At 55.1% G+C, this 20,736-nt stretch overlaps 4 protein-coding genes across 4 annotated transcripts; 1 reads left to right on the plus strand and 3 right to left on the minus strand.

The window, feature by feature from the left end:
* Positions 1 to 6: 6 nt before the first annotated feature.
* On the minus strand, positions 7 to 5,348 carry Zmynd10 (zinc finger MYND-type containing 10). The gene is made up of 12 exons (XM_052187363.1): positions 3,719 to 5,348; positions 3,390 to 3,498; positions 2,486 to 2,602; positions 2,341 to 2,394; positions 2,094 to 2,231; positions 1,896 to 1,984; positions 1,704 to 1,804; positions 1,238 to 1,410; positions 892 to 1,017; positions 687 to 808; positions 442 to 567; positions 7 to 337 (listed from the first exon to the last, which is right to left on the minus strand). Exons 1-12 carry the CDS (start codon positions 3,808 to 3,810, stop codon positions 262 to 264), a joined length of 1,323 nt encoding a protein of 440 aa, XP_052043323.1. The 5' UTR covers positions 3,811 to 5,348; the 3' UTR covers positions 7 to 261.
* A 602-nt stretch (positions 5,349 to 5,950) lies between these two features.
* On the minus strand, positions 5,951 to 9,105 carry Nprl2 (NPR2 like, GATOR1 complex subunit). The gene is made up of 11 exons (XM_052187368.1): positions 8,900 to 9,105; positions 8,330 to 8,421; positions 8,084 to 8,252; positions 7,857 to 7,965; positions 7,358 to 7,494; positions 7,159 to 7,256; positions 7,002 to 7,038; positions 6,796 to 6,889; positions 6,604 to 6,721; positions 6,252 to 6,394; positions 5,951 to 6,155 (listed from the first exon to the last, which is right to left on the minus strand). The coding sequence occupies exons 1-11, from the start codon at positions 8,975 to 8,977 to the stop codon at positions 6,088 to 6,090; spliced, it is 1,143 nt and encodes a 380-aa protein (XP_052043328.1). The 5' UTR covers positions 8,978 to 9,105; the 3' UTR covers positions 5,951 to 6,087.
* Positions 9,106 to 9,190: 85 nt separating this feature from the next.
* On the plus strand, positions 9,191 to 12,001 carry LOC127688577 (transmembrane reductase CYB561D2). The gene is made up of 4 exons (XM_052187370.1): positions 9,191 to 9,317; positions 9,704 to 9,857; positions 10,314 to 10,351; positions 11,162 to 12,001. Exons 2-4 carry the CDS (start codon positions 9,731 to 9,733, stop codon positions 11,663 to 11,665), a joined length of 669 nt encoding a protein of 222 aa, XP_052043330.1. The 5' UTR covers positions 9,191 to 9,317; positions 9,704 to 9,730; the 3' UTR covers positions 11,666 to 12,001.
* Positions 12,002 to 15,000: 2,999 nt separating this feature from the next.
* On the minus strand, positions 15,001 to 19,604 carry Tmem115 (transmembrane protein 115). Its single transcript, XM_052187371.1, has 2 exons — positions 18,267 to 19,604; positions 15,001 to 15,782 (listed from the first exon to the last, which is right to left on the minus strand). Exons 1-2 carry the CDS (start codon positions 19,115 to 19,117, stop codon positions 15,581 to 15,583), a joined length of 1,053 nt encoding a protein of 350 aa, XP_052043331.1. The 5' UTR covers positions 19,118 to 19,604; the 3' UTR covers positions 15,001 to 15,580.
* Between the last annotated feature and the right edge of the window lie 1,132 nt (positions 19,605 to 20,736).

The raw sequence follows: 20,736 nt of genomic DNA on the forward strand, positions 1-20,736 counted from the left end.
GCCCTTGCTTACAACACCCCCCCCCAACCCACCCTGTCTGCCAGTTTGCTGATGCTGTGGCCTGGTCCTTTACGTATTGGCTGGGTGGGGCAGGAAGTGAAGAGCTTGGCTTGTGTGTGGTGGTTTGCAGCTCTACTCGCCTCAGCTGTGCTCCTTCCTCACCAGGGAAATTGAGGTCTGACTGGGGCCAGAGAAGAGTCCCCGAAGCTCAGAGTCGCAGTCTGGGTGCTGCTCTTCTGTGGCCCTCAGCAGCTGCGGCCTTCACTTGGCTCTGTCACCTTGGGCTGCTAGAACACACGTCTTTCCGTGCTTCTCCCAGTGCTTGACTTGACACTCCCTAAGGCAGGGTGGGTTGGATGACAAGGACAGGGCTTGTGGGAGGACCCAGGGTTGGAGCTTGGGGGGCTGGGATGGACTAAGGTCCCGGGATCATGGCCTCACCTGCAACAATACCACACACTCTGGCATCTGGAGCAGCGCTTGGAGGCCTCTGCGTTACAGTAGGCGCAGCGGGGCCTCTCCGGAGCTACGGCCTCCAGGACATCCAGCCTGTAGGTTTCAGCCCACCTGGGGGAGGAGTCAAGAAGATCAGGGTGGACCTGCAGGTAGGTGCGCAGAAGCACTCCGTGACCTTTCCTTCTTCGTCCTCTGCACGCAGGTGACTTCAGCCACTCCGTGGACTTTACCTCTGTGCCTGCTGACGAAGATCCTTCTCCGAGAGGCTGAACACGTGCTGAAGCTGGTGCTTGGCAATAGCCTGCCATTTGCCCTTGTTCTCTCGCTCCAGCCGGTCCCAGATTTCCGGGATCTAAAAGAGTGGAATGGAGACAGGGAGGAGGGAGCCGGACGGGTGGGCCATGGTCCCAAGCGCTCGACTTTCTAGGGGCTTACCTGTTCTAACACTAGGTCCTTCTTAGGGGGCTGGGTTTCAACCAGGGCCAGGTGGGCCAGGAAACCCTTCAGATCGGCAAGGTTGGGCAGCTGGTCAAGCAGTGTGTCAGTGAGGAAGGCCTGAAGCTGCAAGGTATCCAGGGGAGGCCATTGGGAAACTGCTCCTAGCCAGAGGGCCAAGAGACAGGGAGTTGGGCTGAGAGTTCTTGGAGGGTTTGCAGCTCCCCAGCTCCCCTGTCGCCAGAAGCCCAAGTTGTGGAAAGGGGACAGGGACAGGCAGGGATGCTGTGGGGGTTGGGTCGGGCGGGGCAGGGCAGGGGACGGGCAGGGACATTGAGTTCTCCACCTTAAGCAGCTGTCCCTTGGCAAAGCTTGTGAGGCAGTAGCGGGCTCGGGCCTCGGGGCTGAGCAGTAGATTGTACAGGGCGATCCATACTTGCCCATCCAGCTTGTTCAGCTTTTGCTGCTCTGAGGGGGCCACTGTCTGCCATCGGCCACTCTCAAAATGCTGCAGCTTGCCTGGGGAGGAGGAGGGGCTCACTGGATGCCTGCCGTGTGTTCTCTCTGACTGTGTGTTGTCTGGAGGACTGCCTGGCAAAGTTAGAAAGCCTGGGCCGCCAGACTTGTCAGATCAGGGTTGAGTTCTCAATAAATGATTCACAGAACTTCTCTGCCTCAGAGTCAAACCCTAGTCCCGTCTCTGGTGAGGTATCCCAGAATCCTCAGTGTGTACGCTGTACACTCCCATTGATCCTGAAGGATGTTCTGGAAGGAGTCACTTACCATCTTAGGCAAATTGGGGAGAGCCTTACCTCCTTCCCATCGGCTCCAGGGACTGTGCTCCAGCAGCTCCACCAAGAGGCAGGGCAAGTTGTGAGTAGTAAGCATTCGGTTCAGTGTGCTCAGGGCAAGGCTAGGGCAGGGCAGAAGGGCGGTCAGCAGAGGCTATGGGCCAGGACGGGCAGGTCCTTATTGTGCGCCCCTGGCCCTGGAGGGCAGCCCACCTATCCACGCAGTCTGTGATGTAACGAAGCACAGAGAGGGCTTTCAGGGAGATCTCGAATTCCATCATCTCTGCCTGCTTCTGCAGCTCCTGGTGGGGGCGTGGGGGGTGGGAACAGGCACAATGTATTCACCCTGCCTGTGGAGGCCAGAGAGAACTCACATCGAGATTTCGCTAAGTCCAGGAAACCTTAGCTTACTTGCATAGGGGTACTGTCCTGGAACCTTTCTTCTTCAGACAGGTCACCACCGCCTTTCCGGGCCACCAGCAGTATCAGCTTGCGGTGGCAATAGTCTACTAGGTCCAAGAGCTTGTCATCAGCTGACTCACACACCTCCTGGGGGGCTCAGGGAGGAAATATTTCTGGGGTTTGATGCTCTCCCCGACAGGCATATCCCACCAGACTCTGGCCCACAGAGTAGCCGCTTGCAGGGAGAGTGTCTCACCTTGTGGAAGAAAACCGTCTCTAGGAGATTGATGACGGAGGCCTCGTGGTGTACCTGTCAAAGAAGACGGGGCTGGACTGAGGGAGAGAGAGGCAGGGGCTGTTGGCTACCTTTCGTGGCTCAGGACTCTGAAGGCCCAGCTTACCACCATGTATATGGGGAAGGTATTCTGGGGCTTGAAGTCCTCCAGCCTGCACAGCACGGGGAAAACCTTCTGTTTCCACATCTCCACTGCAATCAGCTCCTCCACCAGCGTTGGGATCTGTGAAGCACAGAGGAGGAGCGGGGTTAGGTGGACCTGCCTTGGCCTCTCTCTCAGCTCTCCCATCCTGGCCTTAACCTGCCTTAAGTCTCCAACTCTCTTGGGTTTCCACTGAGTGACCTTCCCCGCCCCTCTTGTACCTTACCAACCCCTCCATCCAGGCATCCCCCCCTTTAGGGAGGCTCTCCTCTTCCTGTCCTTACTCTGGTCTTTGTCACCTGGCCTCATTCTTAACGAAGGCCCTTTACTGTGCCCTGGTCGTAGCCAACCCCTGCTACCCAGCTCTGCCTTTCTCTCGCAGGGGAACGAGTGCCTCCCGTGGCCCAGCCTCCAGCCGGGCATCCTTCCTGGCTTCTACGTTCTCCTCTTGTGTCAGAAAGGCTACCTTCCCCATTCGGAAAGCCTCGCTTCCTCCTTAGGGGGAGCCTCTTTGGCCTTACAGTCGATTCAGGCTCACATCAATACTGGAGCACTCCCCCTGGAGCCTAGCATCCATGGCTGTCTCCCTAATTAACCCTTGTATCCACTGAGGGTACCATAGGAAATATAGCCAGCTAGGTACAGTGAGGCATGCCTGCAGCCCCAGCGCTTAGGAGGCAGAAACAGGAAGGTTATGAGCTAATGGCTGTCTGGGCTACAGATCAACACCTTATCTCAAAATAAACATATTTTTATCTCCTGCTTAGGAATGACAGGTGTACTAGGCCAGAAGGAAGAACAGGTGCTGCCCAGTGTCCCCAAGACGTACAGTAGGAAGGCAGGGATCCTGCCTGGGACCTGGCCATACCTTCCCATGGGTGACCAGCAGTTCCTGGATGGGCTCGGCCTGGCTGGACGTTGCATCAAGGATGGCCTGCATGTTCAGCTTCTCCAGGTTCTCGTGCTGTTTGTTCCACCTGCCCGCGAAGGGATGTGTGTACACTGGGTGTGGAGGTGTGCAATGGGAATGAGGATGGGGCTGGATCCCACTGAGGTGTACCGTGATCCTGTGCTGGGGCCAGAGAGCTTTGCCTATCCACCCGGAGGCCCCTCCACACTGGCAACCCCTTCTCCAGTGTCAGTTCCAAGCTCCTCTACTAAACGACCGGGCGACTCCACCTGTGGCAGCAGCCTCACCCTTCAGATCCCATCTCCCGAAGCTGGAAACTGCACAGGCCCCGCACCAGCACCTCAGCCTCCCCGGGCAGCAGCAGCTCCAGGTCACCCATGCCAGGGACCAAGATTCCTTTGGTTTCAGGAAGCAGTCGGAATAGGGAAAACTGAAACACCTTAGGGCGACAGAGTCGAGCGGCAGGACCAAAGTCTTGGGACAGGACAGTTTGCTAATCAGTTGAAGCGCGTGAGTCCTCGTCGCCATGGAAACGAGGGAGCTTGGCGCCTGCGTAGTTTTGTCCTGATCCTACTCTTGCCACGCCCACCTCGCCGCCAATAAGCAGCCCCAGATGGGAGACCCATTCGCCACACCTCCCCAGGGCTTGCACAGCTGAGTGAGGCGGATCCTCACCGAGTCCTGCAGCTGCACTGTCTTAGCCCCTCAGTAGGGTAGCTACAGCGGTCTCAGCAGCCGAGTCTTTTGCTTTTTGTTTTGTTTCACTTTATGACACAGGATGGCGGGGAGCTTCCGGTTTGTACCGCGCTGGCCATCAAGTCTTAGGGCTCCACCGGCCGCCCTGCCTCGTTAGTGCTGAAATTAAGGCATGAGTTACCATGCTCAGGCCAGCAGCCAGAAGTCCGTGCAGCTAACATTCCTCTCTCGAGGATGGCGCTGGCACCCAAAATACTAGACCACCGCGGCTTAGCGGCTGCTCTGAAGAGCCGCCCTCTAGCCGCCCTCTTTCCTCCCCCTATGCTTGTGCCTCAATTTTTGTCCCATTCTCTTTTAATTTAAAACTATGTTTGTGTGTGAGCCATCTTCCCAGCACCCCTTCCTCCAAGACCGACATGGAGCTCACTATAGAGCCAGGGCTGCTTTAAAATTTTCCTTCTTGGTCAGTTCCCCAGGTGTTGGGGACTGAGGTGTGCCCCGCCATACTTGTTTTCCATGTTCCGACCTGAGTTCCCTGAGCTCCTTACACAGGTTTTTTGAGCTCGAGTCTGACTATGTCACCAGGCTGGCTTTAACTCATACACTCCAAGCTGCCCTTGAACTTGAAGTAATTCTCTTGAGTCAGCCTCCTTAGCTTTAGCACCACCACATTTGGCCCTTGCCTTGTTTCTTCTGGAATAGTCTCACTCCTTTAAGTCACCCAGATCTTCCTTGGCCATCTAATACTGAACAATTTTTGCTCCCATCCCATATATTATATCCTTCTTACCTGATTTTAGTTCTTTGGGTTTACAGGCCAGAGATGTGCTCAATGTTGAGTTCTTGCCTGTCTAGCATGCATAAAGCCTTGGCTTCAATTCCCAGGACTGAATACATGGGGTGTGGGACACAAAGCTATAATCCTAATACCCAGGAGATTGAGGCAGAAGAATCAGAAGTTCAAACCACAAAGTTCCAGGCCAGTTTGTGCTGTAGAAGAGCCGATCTCAGCTCCGTCCCCTACTTACCACCAAAAAACCAAAAACCCCACAAAAAACAAACCATTAAAACTCTAGGTGCTGCGAGGGCGGTGGTGGCGCACGCCTGTAATCCCAGCACTCTGGGAGGCAGGGGCAGGCATATTTCTGAGTTCGAGGCCAGCCTGGTCTACAGAGTGAGTTCCAGGACAGCCAGGGCTATACAGAGAAACCCTGTCTCAAAAAACCAAATCCAAAAAAGCAAAAAAAAAAAAAAAAAAAAAAAAAATTTAGGTGCTGGGGCTGGAGAGATGGCTCAGAGGTTAAGAGCACTGACTACTTTTCCAGGGGTCTGGAGTTCAATTCCCAGCAACCACATGGTGGCTCACAACCATCTGTGATGGGATCTGATGCCCTCTTCTGGTGTGTCTGAGGACAGCTACAGTGTACTCATAGACATAAAATAAATAAACAAAATAAAAAACAAAAAACAAAAAAAAACCCTCTTTAAAAAAAAAATCTAGGTATGGTCAGGTATTCTAGTGCCCACCTTCAATTCCAGCACTCTAGGAAAAGGTAATCAGTGGTCTGAGTGGGCCAGCCTGGGCTACGTAGTGAATCCCAGGACAGCCAGAGTTACATAGTGAGACCTTGTCTCAGAAAAATCAACCTCCTTCCCACCCTCAAAAACAAACCAAAACAAAAAAACCAAACAAAAACCCTCGGCCTGGTAACTGACATTTCTGTTCACTAGATGGCGCTCCAGCCAGCCAGGCCACTTGGCGTGGCTGTCACATTCCGGGGTCTTCAGTTGTTGGCTGAAGCAGTAATCAATATTCCACAGGATGAAACGCATTACTTTATTTACAAAACTGAGGCTCACCCTCCAGGCCGTATGTACTAGCCTACTTCTCTAGCCCCGGGCACCCAGGAGGCCTCAGTAGGGGCAGCTGGCCACAGTGACATGCTCCAGCTGGGTGGTCTCACTTCCAGCAGATGATAATGTTGGGGTCATTTTCTAGTCGCTCGTCCAGCTCATGGTAGCTCATGCCTGGGGGTGTGTGAGCAAGGCAAGGTCAGCCGCCCTGACATGGCCAGTCGGCCCTCACCTCGCCCAGCCCACCCGGCACTCCCTGCCTGCCTCCACCTGTCTTGCAGCAGATCTCATCATAGCTGTGACAGCCGGTGTAAAGCCGGGCAGGGTGGCTCCGCTCCTCCCGAGACACTCGGACTGGATATTTCTGTAGTCTCCGGATGAGGTTCTTCATGAGCCCAAACTGGATCAGCTTCCTGAGTGATTGTGGGAGAGAGATGATATTCCAGACACGCTAACCCCTTGGTGCATTATGGGCTGGAGAGGCCTCCAAGCGCACGTCTGCTTGAACTAGCAGGGAGCACCATCTACTCCCAGGGAATCCCCTGCTTCCTATTTGACTGAAGGCTCTTCCAGAGAGACCCAAGACAGCCCAACCCGCCATGCCTGAGAATGCCCGTCCGACCTTTCATCAACGTGCTGTAACTGCTGGGGGTGGCGGCCGATGAGGTCCCGCACAGTGGTGCCAGGGCTCAGGCTGCAGTAGAGCTGGAATACATCTCGGAGACTGGCCCTTTTGTGCCCTGTGGGTGCCAGGGTTAGCTTCCTACGTGGTCCTGTCCTTCCCGGATTAGTCTCCCCCAGGGACTGCCATTACCTTGTTTGGTGACATAGGACAGACATGCTTCCTGCAGCGACTTGTCATCTACCAGATCCTGAACTTTTGGCGTTGGGCAATACACATTGGAGTACTAGAACACAGCAGGGAGCACAGGGTCCTGAGTGACGCATTTGGGAGTCTGGCTGGATCTGGCCCAGCCATATGGTTCACATTTTCCTTAGCTGCATCCCAGACTCACGTACCTGGAGGACGGACACCAGTGTCACAACGCCGTAGTACCTAGGGGGAAAGAGCTCTGCTTAGCTTCCAGACGCCAAGCCTCCCCCCTCATACTCAGCATCCTTTGTCTCTCCTCAGGCTGCTGGCTCTATACCAGGCGTTAACTGTGTCTTCACTCACAGCAGGTTCTGGATGGCAATGCGCACCAGGTTGAGCTCCACATCTGCCTCGGCAGAGATCTTCTGGACATGGCGAAACCCATCAATGTAAGGCAGGATCTGTGCAGAGCAGAGCAGAGCAGAGCAGAGCCAGCAAGGGTGACCTGAGGCAGAGGCTGTGGACAGCCGAGACGGCGATCCCTAAGAGGGGGCTAGTGTACCTGCTGTGTGGTAAGGTCCCACTGCGAGCTGAAGAAATCCTCTTTGTCCTTTGTAAAGACGGGCACATCATACTCCTGTGCGACAGGAGGGTCAGGCCGCTGCTCAATCACCTTCAAGTGGATGGTGTTGGATTCATCTGCAGGGGACCCCACCCGCATCCTGAATGCCTTTCCCAAGGAACCCTTAATTGCTATCTAAATCTTCCAGCATGAACTGAGGTGAACTGTGGGAGAACCATTATTCCCTCTTATGGAGTGAGAAACTGAGGTCCGGAGAAAGGGACGAATGCAGCCAAGAAATAGAGCTTTAGACTTCTGCTGGTTGCCCCCCAACCTCAGCCCCATTGAACCCTGGACCCTCAGACGTCACCGTTCAACCCATGGCTATTTCCTGCCCTCCAGCTTATTAAAGAATGGTCTCCTCCTCCAGTGGCTGTGTCCATTTCTGCTACTTCCCCAACCTTCCTTTGCTCCTGTGCCATCCTGGCAGAGGCCGTACCGATGGGCAGAGTGCACCGGCCAGAGGCATTCAATTCTTCCAGTAAGATAGTCATGATGGGCACTAGCTTCTGTTTGCTCTCCTCGGTGGATACAAAGCTGCTTTCAAGCTGGATGGAATACGGACAGCATAGTGAGCAGGTGCGGGAGGCTGGGGCTTAGAGACCTGGGAACTCTTTCCCCACCTGTGCCCACCACACGCCCACCCAGGCCTATCTTGTTGCAGACCTCCAGTGTGGTCAAGTAGCCGGCCAGCTTTTTAACGATGGGTTCGAGGGCGCAAGTCTTAGCCTGCGCGTCACACACGAAGCCCAGGTTGAAGAGGAGAGCGTTGCGGCTGTACTTCTTGTGTTCAATGCACACGGGGCAGCCAATCAGCTTCTTCTCCATGGCTGTGCTGGATGGGTAGAACAGAGTCAGCCTGCCCCCAATCCAGGCTGGGACCCCTGTGCTCCCACCCAACTAAGGCCTCACACGGTGATAAGCTTGTTCTGTAACTCCGGCTTGGTGATGATGTACACTTGGACGGTGTCAAACAGCTCTCGGGAGATGAAATCCTCAGGGACCTGGAGAAGGCAGCAGATGAGAGTTCCCTCAGTGGACATCAGGACTGGGTGGTTTCACAGCCCACCCAGGCACAAGTCCCTCTACTGTTTCTTTCCCTCAACCAGCAGTAGACTACTTTGTACTTCCAAACACATGCTATGTTTTGGCAAGTTTCCTTGCCTTTTGAGTTCACTATTCCCACTACCTGGAATACACTTTCTACACTCACCTGGCTTTTATATATCATGTGTCTCAGTCCAGTGTTTCTCTTGGGTCGTCTAAACCTGCACCTTTTCGAAACCTATAGCCTGATCCAGTTTTGGGGACAAAACTCCTCCCCCACACTAGAAACCAAAGACCTGGGTCTGTGTACCCTCTCCATTCAAGGCTGTCTATGAATGGAATGGCGTGCGTGGATGAACCACAACCCCTCCAGGCGGCAGCTGAGCTCCAGCGAGCATCCCTCCCCCTTGCCCAGTCCGGGAGTATGGCAGGCACCTGATAGGTAATTTTGGGTCCCAGCGTTGGGTGGAACTCGCTGAAGAATATGCATTCGATGCGGCAGCTGCTGCCCATGGCGCTGTCCGGATCCAAGTCTGCAATCCCTGTTTTAAATGTCGTGGTCGCCTCCTCGCCTTGGAATACCTGTCAAAACGAGAAAGAGGCCTGGCTAGGTCACACTGGTTTGTGAGCGCAAAGCTAACGAGCCGTCAATTCAACAGCGCCTGCGCAGGGCGACTCAGGGGGCGTGGCTGCCGCTGGATGGGATGGGAAGGGGCTTGTCCCAGGAAGTCTTGGGTGGGTAGACATCACACCCGGAAGTGGAGCGCCTCCGTAACGGAGAGGTGGCGCGACTGGCGGGCCCGAGGGTCCAGTTTATTTTGGAGAAAGTCACTGCGTCGAACCTGAGAAGCAGGTGAGGAAGGCAAAATTCTCCGGTGGAGGTACACCGTGCCAGGTGCACATGGGGAGGCAATGTGCAAAGAGATTCACGCTTAGGTAGGGAAGCAGCTGGGAAATACAATTCCCGTAGTGCTTCACGCTTTCCGTTCCGGCTAACGATGACGTGCTGCATTCTGGGATTTGTAGTCTTCCTCCTCCCACTTGGAAGGTGCTATCAGTACCACTTCAAATACAGGTGTTTGACAGGTATATGCTGCTAAATTGGGACTGTTGGTGCCGGCAGTGCTCTGCTCCTGTCATAACTTCTCCGGGAAAAGGTGCCATTTCTGCCCTGAATTACTGTTCCCAGTGAGAGGCGTGGACAGTGGGCACTCTTGCCAACGCCTACGATGCTTTCAGGCTGTGCAGCTATCGGCCGGGCTGACCATGGCCCTTTCTGTGGAGACCGAGTCGCACATCTACCGAGCTCTGCGCACTGCCTCTGGGGCTGCAGCCCACCTTGTGGCGTTAGGCTTTACCATCTTTGTGGCTGTGCTTGCCAGACCTGGCTCCAGTAAGTAGCATTCATAGTCGACTTATGGTAAGGGGAAAGGCAATGCTCTTGGGGAATAGGGGGCAGTAGGAAATGATGGGCGTTAACTCCTGGGAACAGGAGTGACTGGCTGAGGAATATTCCCTGTTGAAGGCATTTAACGTCCTGGGTAGAGCAGATCAGTGTGGGGGCTCTGGTAGCCTGGCCAAGCTTTAGAGTACATGGCTTCACTTTCTTTGACTTGGCATTTCATTCCTGCCTTGTGGGGATGCTGGAGGAAGCCGGCAGAGGAGTGTCAGAGCATGCTTTCTGTCTCAGGAAGAGACTAGGGGGTGGATAAGATGAGCTTGTTACTAGAGGAGACTCACATCTGACACCTCCTTAGGTGATGGATGGGCTGTCCCTATGCAGCCTATAGAGACCAGTATGCTGGGTTTTTTCCCCGCAGATCCATGAGGTGCCTTTTTCTCATTCCAGGTCTGTTCTCGTGGCACCCCGTTCTTATGTCTCTGGCTGTAAGTAGTGGGTCTGGGTAGCACCTAGGTAGCACCTAGGGGTAGAATGTGGGCTTGGGTGGTGACCCTCAGAATCCTTATAGGCATTTAGTGCCAGTTTGGAGGAGCAGTGTGTTCCCACCACTACTTTTTGTTTTGTTTTGTTCTTGTTTTTTGGATTTGGTTTTTTTCCAAACAGGGTTTCTCTGTGTAGCCCTGGCTGTCCTGGAACTCACTCTGTAGACCAGGCTGGCCACGAACTCAGAAATCTGCCTGCCTCTGCCTCCCAAGTGCTGGGATTACAGGCATGCGCTACCACCACCCGGCTACCACCACTACTTCTGACATATATCCAAGGCTTGAAAAACAGCATTCAAAACAAAGAGGTGAAGGGAGGCTTCTCTCACCTCCAGCCAGGCAGCAGAGAAGTGGCATCTGGAGGTTGCTCTGTCCCTAGAAACCTTAATGTATGGTGATGCATCTAACTGTCCCTGAAACCGTGCACCCATGTGGCTAGCTCTTGCCAAGAAATTGTATCCTGCCCCCGGGAGGGAACGGAGCCTGTGAATCATTAATAACTGCCGAGTCTCAGACCTTGTCTGCTGGGTAATGTAGCAGAGGTGATATTTCAGAAAAGCACCCAGGAAGAAGGCTGGTGGTGAGGCCGCTCTCCCTGTCTGCTCAGGGCAGCCGCTTTGTGCCACACAGTGCCTTCCACCGTCTCACCAAATGCATTTTGCCCTGGCAAAAAAGCATTTTGCCCGGAAGGGGGCTGCACCATCGAGGAGGGTCCAGTGCTCAGAGTTCACTTGAGTTTCTCTATCTCCTCAGTTCTCCTTCCTGATGACTGAGGCACTCCTGATGTTCTCTCCTGAGAGTTCACTGCTGCGCTCCCTCTCCCGGAAGGTTCGAGCACGCTGCCACTGGGTGCTCCAGCTGCTGGCCCTGCTCTGTGCCCTGCTGGGTCTAGGTCTTGTCATCCTGCACAAAGAGCAGCTTGGCAAAGCACACCTGACCACTCGCCACGGGCAGGCTGGGCTGTTGGCTGTGCTGTGGGCAGGTCTGCAGTGTTCAGGGGGTGTGGGGCTGCTCTATCCCAAGTTGCTGCCCCGATGGCCCCTGGCGAAGCTGAAACTCTACCACGCCACTTCCGGGTTGGTGGGTTACCTGTTGGGCAGTGCCAGCCTCCTGCTGGGCATGTGCTCACTCTGGTTCACTGCCACTGTCACCGGTGGCGCCTGGTACCTGGCTGCGCTGTGCCCCATCCTCACCAGTTTGGTAATCATGAACCAAGTGAGCAACGCCTACTTGTACCGCAAGAGGATGCAGCCGTGAGTGCTCACCCACTGTTAGAAGCTGGATCCGCGCCTCGGCACAGGACCAGGGCTGGGAACCCGCTGGACTCTCACAGCTCACTGGTCCCCTGGCTGACTGGTCAGGGGACGTTTCAGGGACTAGGGCACTCGGGTGGATCTGTGACAGCTTTGTTCCTCCTGCTAGAGTGTCTCCTTCCTTGCTGTCCACCCAGGGGAGCATGGATCCTGTGTCTGGATGAAGCCGGGGTGGCAGCAGTCTCCCCAGCTGCCATACAGCTTATATTTGCACTGGTATGTCCAGAAATCATGGAGGAAAAAAAAAGTAAAATAAAACAAGCAAACTAACTCCTGAAAACCTGTTGGGAGGAGCATCGCAGAGCTGGGGCTGGCTTTTGCTGATGCATCGTTGTGAGAAAACTGTCAGCTGGGTAAGGTGGGGACCCCATCCACGTATGGGAGTCCTCAGAACCTGCTGTGAGACTTCCTTTGACACCCGGTGCGTTGGGAGGCCACACGTGCATGGCACAGCTGTTTCCAGCTAACCGTGGAGTCTGGAGACATGGCCAGTGACAGGAGATGGACTGTGTCCACAAGCGTCACACACGGGGCACAACTTAGGAGTTGAACCTGGTCAATTGTGGTGGCAGGCAGATCTCTGTGAACTCCAGGCCAACCAAGGCTACAGAGTAACATCCTGTCTCAAAAAGGAAAAAGTGGAATCATGAACAAGAGAAACTTGCCTTCTGTTTTTGAGACAGGGTTTCAAGTCTCCCAAGTGGGCTTTGAACTATGTGACCAAGGATGATCCCCAACTTCAGATGCCCGTTCCCCCTGAGGGCTGGGATCACAGGTGTATGGATGCCCGTTCCCACCTCAGGGCTGGGGTCACAGGTGTATGGATGCCCGTTCCCCCTGAGGGCTGGGGTCACAGGTGTATGGATGCCTGTCCCACCTGGGGCTGGGGTCACAGGTGTATGGATGCCCGTCCCACCTGGGGCTGGGGTCACAGGTGTATGGATGCCCGTCCCACCTGGGGCTGGGATCACAGGTGTATGGATGCCCGTCCCACCTCAGGGCTGGGATCACAGGTGTATGGATGCCCGTTCCCACCTCGGGGCTGGGGTCACAGGTGTATGGATGCCAGTTCCCACCTCAGGGCTGGGATCACAGGTGTATGGATGCCAGTTCCCACCTCGGGGCTGGGATCACAGGTGTATGGATGCCTGTCCCACCTGGGGTTGGGGTCACAGGTGTATGGATGCCCGTCCCACCTCTGGGCTGGGGTCACAGGTGTATGGATGCCCGTCCCACCTTTGGGCTGGGGTCACAGGTGTATGGATGCCCGTTCCCACCTTGGGGTTGGGGTCACAGGTGTATGGATGCCTGTCCCACCTGGGGTTGGGGTCACAGGTGTATGGATGCCCGTTCCCACCTCTGGGGCGGGGATCACAGGTGTATGGATGCCTGTCCCACCTGGGGTTGGGGTCACAGGTGTATGGATGCCCGTCCCACCTCTGGGCTGGGGTCACAGGTGTATGGATGCCCGTCCCACCTTTGGGCTGGGGTCACAGGTGTATGGATGCCCGTTCCCACCTTGGGGTTGGGGTCACAGGTGTATGGATGCCTGTCCCACCTGGGGTTGGGGTCACAGGTGTATGGATGCCCGTTCCCACCTCTGGGGCGGGGATCACAGGTGTATGGATGCCTGTTCCCACCTGGGGCTGGGGTCACAGGTGTATGGATGCCCGTTCCCACCTTGGGGCTGGGGTCACAGGTGTATGGATGCCCGTCCCACCTGGGGCTGGGATCACAGGTGTATGGATGCCCGTCCACCTCAGGGCTGGGATCACAGGTGTATGGATGCCCGTTCCCCCTGAGGGCTGGGGTCACAGGTGTATGGATGCCCGTTCCCACCTCGGGGCTGGGATCACAGGTGTATGGATGCCCGTTCCCACCTCTGGAGTTGGGGTCACAGGTGTATGGATGCCCGTCCCACCTCAGGGCTGGGATCACAGGTGTATGGATGCCCGTTCCCACCTCTGGGGTTGGGGCCACAGGTGTATGGATGCCGGTCCCACCTCAGGGCTAGGATCACAGGTGTATGGAGGCCCGTTCCCACCTCTGGAGTTGGGGTCACAGGTGTATGGATGCCCGTCCCACCTCAGGGCTGGGGTCACAGGTGTATGGATGCCTGTTCCCACCTCTGGGGTTGGGGTCACAGGTGTATGGATGCCTGTTCCACCTGGGGTTGGGGTCACAGGTGTATGGATGCCCGTTCCCACCTTGGGGCGGGGATCACAGGTGTATGGATGCCTGTTCCACCTTGGGGCGGGGATCACAGGTGTATGGTTGCCCGTTCCCACCTGGGGCTGGGATCACAGGTGTATGGATGCCCGTCCACCTCAGGGCTGGGATCACAGGTGTATGGATGCCCGTTCCCACCTGGGGCTGGGATCACAGGTGTATGGATGCCTGTCCCACCTGGGGCTGGGATCACAGGTGTATGGATGCCCGTCCACCTCAGGGCTGGGATCACAGGTGTATGGATGCCCGTTCCCACCTGGGGCTGGGATCACAGGTGTATGGATGCCTGTCCCACCTGGGGCTGGGATCACAGGTGTATGGATGCCCGTTCCCCCTGAGGGCTGGGATCACAGGTGTATGGAGGCCCATTCCCACCTCAGGGCTGGGGTCACAGGTGTATGGATGCCCATCCCACGTGGGGCTGGGGTCACAGGTGTATGGATGCCCGTCCCACGTGGGGCTGGGGTTACAGGTGTATGGATGCCCATTCCCACCTCGGGGCTGGGGTCACAGGTGTATGGATGCCCGTTCCCCCTGAGGGCTGGGATCACAGGTGTATGGATGCCCGTCCCACCTCGGGGCTGGGGTCACAGGTGTATGGATGGACCATGTGCATGCATACTGTGTCCTGGTTATGCAGTGCTCAGGCCCAAACCTAGAGCTCTGAAATGCTAAGCAAGTGCGCTGTCAATGGAGCTACACCTTCAGCCCTAGTTTTTGTTTTTCTGAGACACGGATTATAGATATGTATCACCATGCCCTGCCTAAGTCAACGCCTGATGATGGAGAGGCCTTCGACTGTCAGGTCCAGTGGCTCAGGGCCTCTAATAGACTGAGGAGAGGAAAAAGGAAAAAGGGACTGAGGGGTGGCTCAGGCAAGCCTGCCCAGCAGCACGCATGTACTAACAGACGAGGTGCGGGCAGTGGGAGTCTGAGCCAGGCCGAGCTGCCGTGGAACCGAGCCCTAGGACCCAGAAAAGACGATTAACTTTGCATCTGCTGAGATGAGAGGGCTGCCCAGGTGGCCTGACGGAGCGCAAGAGCCTCACCTCAAAGAACCGCTTTATTGATACTGTGAAGCTGGCTTGGCTGCCCGCTCGGGGGTCCTGTAGAAAATACCTGGGAGCTGCGGCAGCCCCAGCTAGGCATGGCTGTCACTGCCACAGCAGAAGGGCACAAGAAACCCTGATAGGAATGCAGTCCGGGGGTGGGCAGGGATGTGCAGACCCACGCTGGCTGGGTCCCCAGAACATTTTTGGCAAATACAAATCTTTGCCTTGGCTCAGGGCTGTTGGCAACCAGTTTCAGACGTAAGGGCTGGCCCAGGAGCCGTGGCACCAGCGTCCCTGCAGCCACTTTCTTGGTGAGGAATTGTACCTGCTGAGGTACAGTCTTACTGCATATGGGGGTCTGGACTGGCTGATGGTCAGAGGCCCCATACCTGGCATTGTGGTTGTCTGGAGTCGGAACCAGGTAGCAACAAGGGTCCTGTGTTAGTGTTGTCAAGACACAGCAGAAGGCCACAGGAACCCCCAGCAGACCCGCTTCCCTCTCCTCAGAGCAGTCAGTGCTCTGCAGAAGCTCAGACGGATCAGGGAAGGCATGGGAGTAGAACTGCACTCAGCGTGGTCTAGAGGAGGGGAGCTGCCTCCAAGGTGATGAGCCTGGACTCGGGGATCGCCCCCGTCCCTGGGGCAGTGGCGGCCTCGGCTAAGGGCGGAGGACTGTCCGTTTTTGCCGCAGCTTCCTCCTCATCATCATCCATGCTGGGCCAGGCTGACTGGTCCTCCACTCTCTTCAGCCTCTCATTGAGAGCCTTTAGGGCCAGTTGCCTGGAGCCAGAAGAGAAAAGGCAGGTCACACTGGGTTTGGGAGACCAACATACTCTGCAACCTTCTCCAACAAGGCCAAGTCTTCCCACCAAAGGGCTTTGCCTCCAAACTCCCATGTTTCCCGTCCTAATGTAGCGTCCTAGAGCCTGGACCAGGACCTGCTTTGGCAATTGGAATGAGGACCCCAGGCCTTGGCAGACCCATGGCCCAGGCTGAGATGGCTACGGAGATGCTGGCAGCCTGCCTACCAGGCCAGCCACCACAGACACTTTTGAGCTTGCCAGTTAAAGACAGGTAGAAGTAGGACTTCTGGGCAGGTGGGGCGTGTTTTAGTCCCTAGAAATGAGTTCCGTGTGAGCACCCGTGTCATTTCCAAGGACAGGATTATTTGCTTTTGTGGCACTAGGAATTAAACCTAAGGCCAGCACTCCCACAGAGCTGTATTCACAGCTCTTAAAACAAACACTTTTTTTTTTTTGAGGCAGGTCCATACTGGCTGCAAGCTAGCTCTGTAGCACAGGCAGTCCTTGAATCTCCTGTCTCAGCCTCCCGAGTAGCAGGGATTAGAGGCCTGTATCACCAGGCTCGGCTCAGGGAAGGGCTCTTAATGAAGCAGCACCCACTTGCGTGACTCTTCTTCCTATAACAATTTTCCTAGAAAGTTTCCCAAAGCCATCCAGACCTTAGCAGAGCCTCTGCAGGAGAAACAGCCATGTGGGCAGTCCCAGAGCAGCGTCTGGTCCTCCACAGGGGAGACTTCTGCAGGCATTGTTTTGAGAATAGATGGGAAATACCCCTGGACATTTTCTTTAGGACACCCAAGAAGTCTCAAGCTGTGGGCCCAGAATTGACCTGCGGCGGGCCTTGGGTGCTCTCCCACGCCTTGGACACTAGCTGGAAACTCCGTCAAGGAAGACGTGCCTTACACACTGAGCTACCCGACCTCGGTGGAGAACAAGATTCTAAGTGTTCAACACTCTGGCCCACAGAAGGCCAAGAGGCCACTTCAGGCTGTCTGCTGTGCATCCTGAGGGCTCGCCTCTTTGCCACTACAGGCAGACAAGCCATCCTATGGCTTTCCAAGATCTAAAACCTCTACCACACCAAGGAAAGACACAGGCACTGAAAACCCTAACACACTCCAGCCTGGCCCAGTACCAGGGCTTCCCTGTCACTCCACAGGCGACTCTTGGGAAATGTCCTTGCCAGCAGTCACAGCCAGAGAATTCTGTGGAATTCTCTTTCCTCCTTGTAGCCCTTTGGGTTCAAAGAGTGGCATGCAGTCGGATGACAGCTGTCTGGGAGTTATCACCCACCCCACGTGAACAAACAACCATCATCAGTCAAACTGGGACAGAAGCCCACCTCTCCGGCCAGTCCCCACTCTTCCTTTTCTATCCTGATCTATCCCACTTTCTTGATCCTGGATAGAGAGGCTTTCAACTGTCACAATTCAAGGCTTCTCACTGGGGCAAGGGCAAGCTCTGGCCCAGTCCCACTTGAATAGCTCCAAGGACAGCTCTGTCCCTCAAAACCTCAGCCCCCTCACCCATTCTCTCTACTAAGTGAGGTCAAGATGGAGTTGTCTTTAGGACACTCCTCAAACACTTAAGTTGTAGGACCCAGAATTAAGCCTGCAGCATGGCCTGGCTGTGTTCCCACACTTACCAGCTGGTAACTCCTTCAAGGAAGGAGTCTACACTCAGCTATAGAGCCTCAGTGGAGAACAAGCTGAGAGAATTCTTCCACTGAGGTCAGGAACCCCTTTCACAGGTGAGCAAAAGCAGGAACTTTCACAGAGGCTAAGGAATAAGGCTGCTGAGAAACGTCCTGAACAGTCTCAGGAATAACACTGGACATAGAGTTGTGGCTCTTCTGGGAGCGCGGCAGAGTCATAGGTCTCAGAAAGTCAGACCTGAATTCGAAAAGCTTTCTCCTGCCTTGGCTAAAGTGTCCAGTGAATGATGCAGTAAAACTACTGATGCCGCATCTGGAGGTAACTCAAAGGTCTCTGACCTGCCTGGTGTGGTCAGTGGGTCCTGTGTGGGTCACACAACCTGTCTCTGTTGGTGATACACCGGACAGGGAGGTAAATTAGTACTACCCCAATCAACCTATATTAAGAAGGAAAAGGCTTAAGGACAAAGACATCTTCCCCATCCCCCATCACAGGAGAAAGGGATCAACAGTTTCTGTCTCTCAGGGGACCAGCGCTTAGAATTTGGAAATTCTGAGGCAAGGCCAAAGGTAATTGGGCATTCTGTAGACAGGTTAAGTGGTCCAAGTTGTGAGATACACACCCTAGAGCCCAGACCTACATGCTGAGTTCCCTCCTCAAGGGCAAAACCTGAATCCTTTTCCTGAAGCTGCCTCTTAACACCTGCCTGTAGCTCTCCCGCCTGTGCAGAGCAAACACCTCAAGGGCTGGTTGTGTGACCACACCAATAGTCTAGCTAGTGAAGATTTCAGAAAAGTTCGTGGTACCTTCTGCGCTCCGCATCCTGAGGGTCTGTGCCTGGGAGGCTGATAGTGATGGACGACGGTGCTCCCACATCATAGCGCTTTACTGTCTTCTGGCATATCTTTACTTTCACCAGGAGGCCATGCACCAAGTTCGCTAGCAGCCCCACCACCGGTTGCAGGATCTCAGGGAAGAAGGTGGCAAAAGCAAAATGATCTGCCATGTCCCCTCGGCCCCGGCTGTGGCGCTGATAGAAGCGAAGATACACCCAACTTGATAGCAGCCCAAAGCCGTAGGAAGCCAGTGCTGGGCTCTGGAGCAGCGTGGCCAACCGGAGCAGTAGCAGCAACGCCAGCAATAGCATGGGAACTACGCTGACGCGGACCTGGGGCACTCGAAGAACCACACAGTCTCCCATAGTTTGCTTGAGGGCTACCAGGACACCACCTAGGAAGCCCAGGGCGCCGTGGATACGAATTGTGAACAGGTAGACCAAGTTGAAGGAAGCCATGTAGGTGAGGAGGTAGGCGAAGGCCCCCAGAAGCCCCACTGACACATTCACCACGGAGAAGAAGATGAGCAGCTCCAAGGCTCCCCAGAGGGGCTCCAGTAATCGCCCGGCCACAATCACTGTGGCCAGGCTAATGGCCACGTCCCACACGTGCTGTTCCATGAGCCCATGGGTGGCCAGGGTCCAGATCCAGAAGTTGGGTGGAAAAAGGTAGCCTGGGGTGACGGCCAGGCAGCCCGTGTCCACAGCGAAGGAAAGCAGATAGAGAAATAGTACCAGGGCGCACAGTGCCTTCACCACCACGCTGGCGCTGGCCAGGATGGCCCCCAGATGCTGGCGGGCACCGGGTAGGGCGCGTTGCATCTTCCTGGCGGACGTTGGCTTGAGGGAAGGTGAGGAAGGTGGCCTAGGGGCCTCCCCGGGGCCTCGTCCCAGTTCGGCCCCGACGGGAGGCCCGGGCCAGGTTACTTCACTGGCTTCTGTTCCGTGGGAAAGCTCTGGTTCCGGTCTGATCCGGCTGTAGTTCGAAAGCGAAGAGAAAGCCTTCTTGCCGGGGGCCTGACGTTAGGCCCTGGGTGGCTTGGGCACGCCTGCCTGCCGGCACCGTCGGCCCAGCGGCCAGGCTAGCGTTGATCTCAAGGCTGGGCTTCCTCCATCCACTCTGAGACTCTGCGATCTGCGGGGCCTGGCGCCTTGTTCCGGCCCAAGTCAAGCCCGTTTAGCTCCGGCTGGGCTAGGGTTTTGACTTGACGGTACCTCCTCCCCTCTCCGGGGCCGACAAACAGGGGCGCCGCGCCTGCGCGCCCCCGCCGGCGGCCGCGGCCGTACGCCCTCTGAGCGCTTGCCTTCCGGCTCCTCGGCATGCTGGGATACGGAGTCCTTGAGCCCTGGCTGACCGGTTTTTTTTCCATAGAACCACAAGTCCCAGAAGCCGTGCGCCCAACAGGTCCGGTAGCGTGTAAAAGCTAGGGCGCTTGGGAGTTGTAGTTTTCAGTGCTTACTCCTCCAGTTCCTTGGCGTTAGAGAAGTGCAAAGCGAGGTGTTAAGTGGGCGGGTTCAAGAGGCAGCACCGCCTTGGGGCGCACACTTGCTCAATTCTTTGGAAGAGATTGGCTATATTTATGACTTGTACAGTCACAGCAGTGTTTTTGTAAGCCGGTACATAAGAATGTGAACGGTTCTGATGTGTTGTACCAATACGTATGAACTAACCAGAAACTCGGTCGGCTGGCAAGTGGAGTCTAAGATGGGCTAGAACTCTTGTTCAGTCATTTGTAGTCAATCTGATATTGACCAAGTTCTCCGGTGCAATTTCACGAACCTTAAAAATAATGATGATGACCTGGCAGTGGTGGCGCACGCCTTTAATCCCAGCACTTGGGAGGCAGAGGCAGAGGTAGGCGGATTTCTGAGTTCGAGGCCAGACTGGTCTACAGAGTGAGTTCCAGGTCAGCCAGGGTTACACAGAGAGACCCTGTCTCGAAAACAAAACAAAACAAAACAAAACAAAAAACCAAAAAAAAAAAAGAGATGATGATGGCAGACTCTTCCTATCTTAATGATCAAAGAAGGCAGCTGTGTAAATGACTTGCCATGTTGTGTTGGGTGTTCGTTCACATTGCCCTTGTTCCAACGAACTGTACTTGCTACAAGAACTTAAGGGGGAATAGGGTCAAGGCTATGCTACTTCAGTGATTCTTCTCCCATTTAAATCCACTGGACAGAGAAATCTCCCTTGAGCTGGAGAGATGGTTTAGGGTTAAGATCATTGACTATTCTTCTAGAGGACCCAGGTTCAATTCCCAGCAACCACATGGCAGCTCATAACTGTAAGTCCAGTTCCAGGGTTTCTGGCACCTTCACACAGACACACATGCAGGCAAAACACCAATAAACATTACATGAAAAAGATTATATATAAGTCTCTTTATAAGTGCCAGGTTGGTTTAGGCTCAACTTTACACTATAGTGGTCATCAGTAG

Source organism: Apodemus sylvaticus, chromosome 7, assembly GCF_947179515.1.
Source record: "Apodemus sylvaticus chromosome 7, mApoSyl1.1, whole genome shotgun sequence".
NCBI classification, from domain to species: domain Eukaryota; kingdom Metazoa; phylum Chordata; class Mammalia; order Rodentia; family Muridae; genus Apodemus; species Apodemus sylvaticus.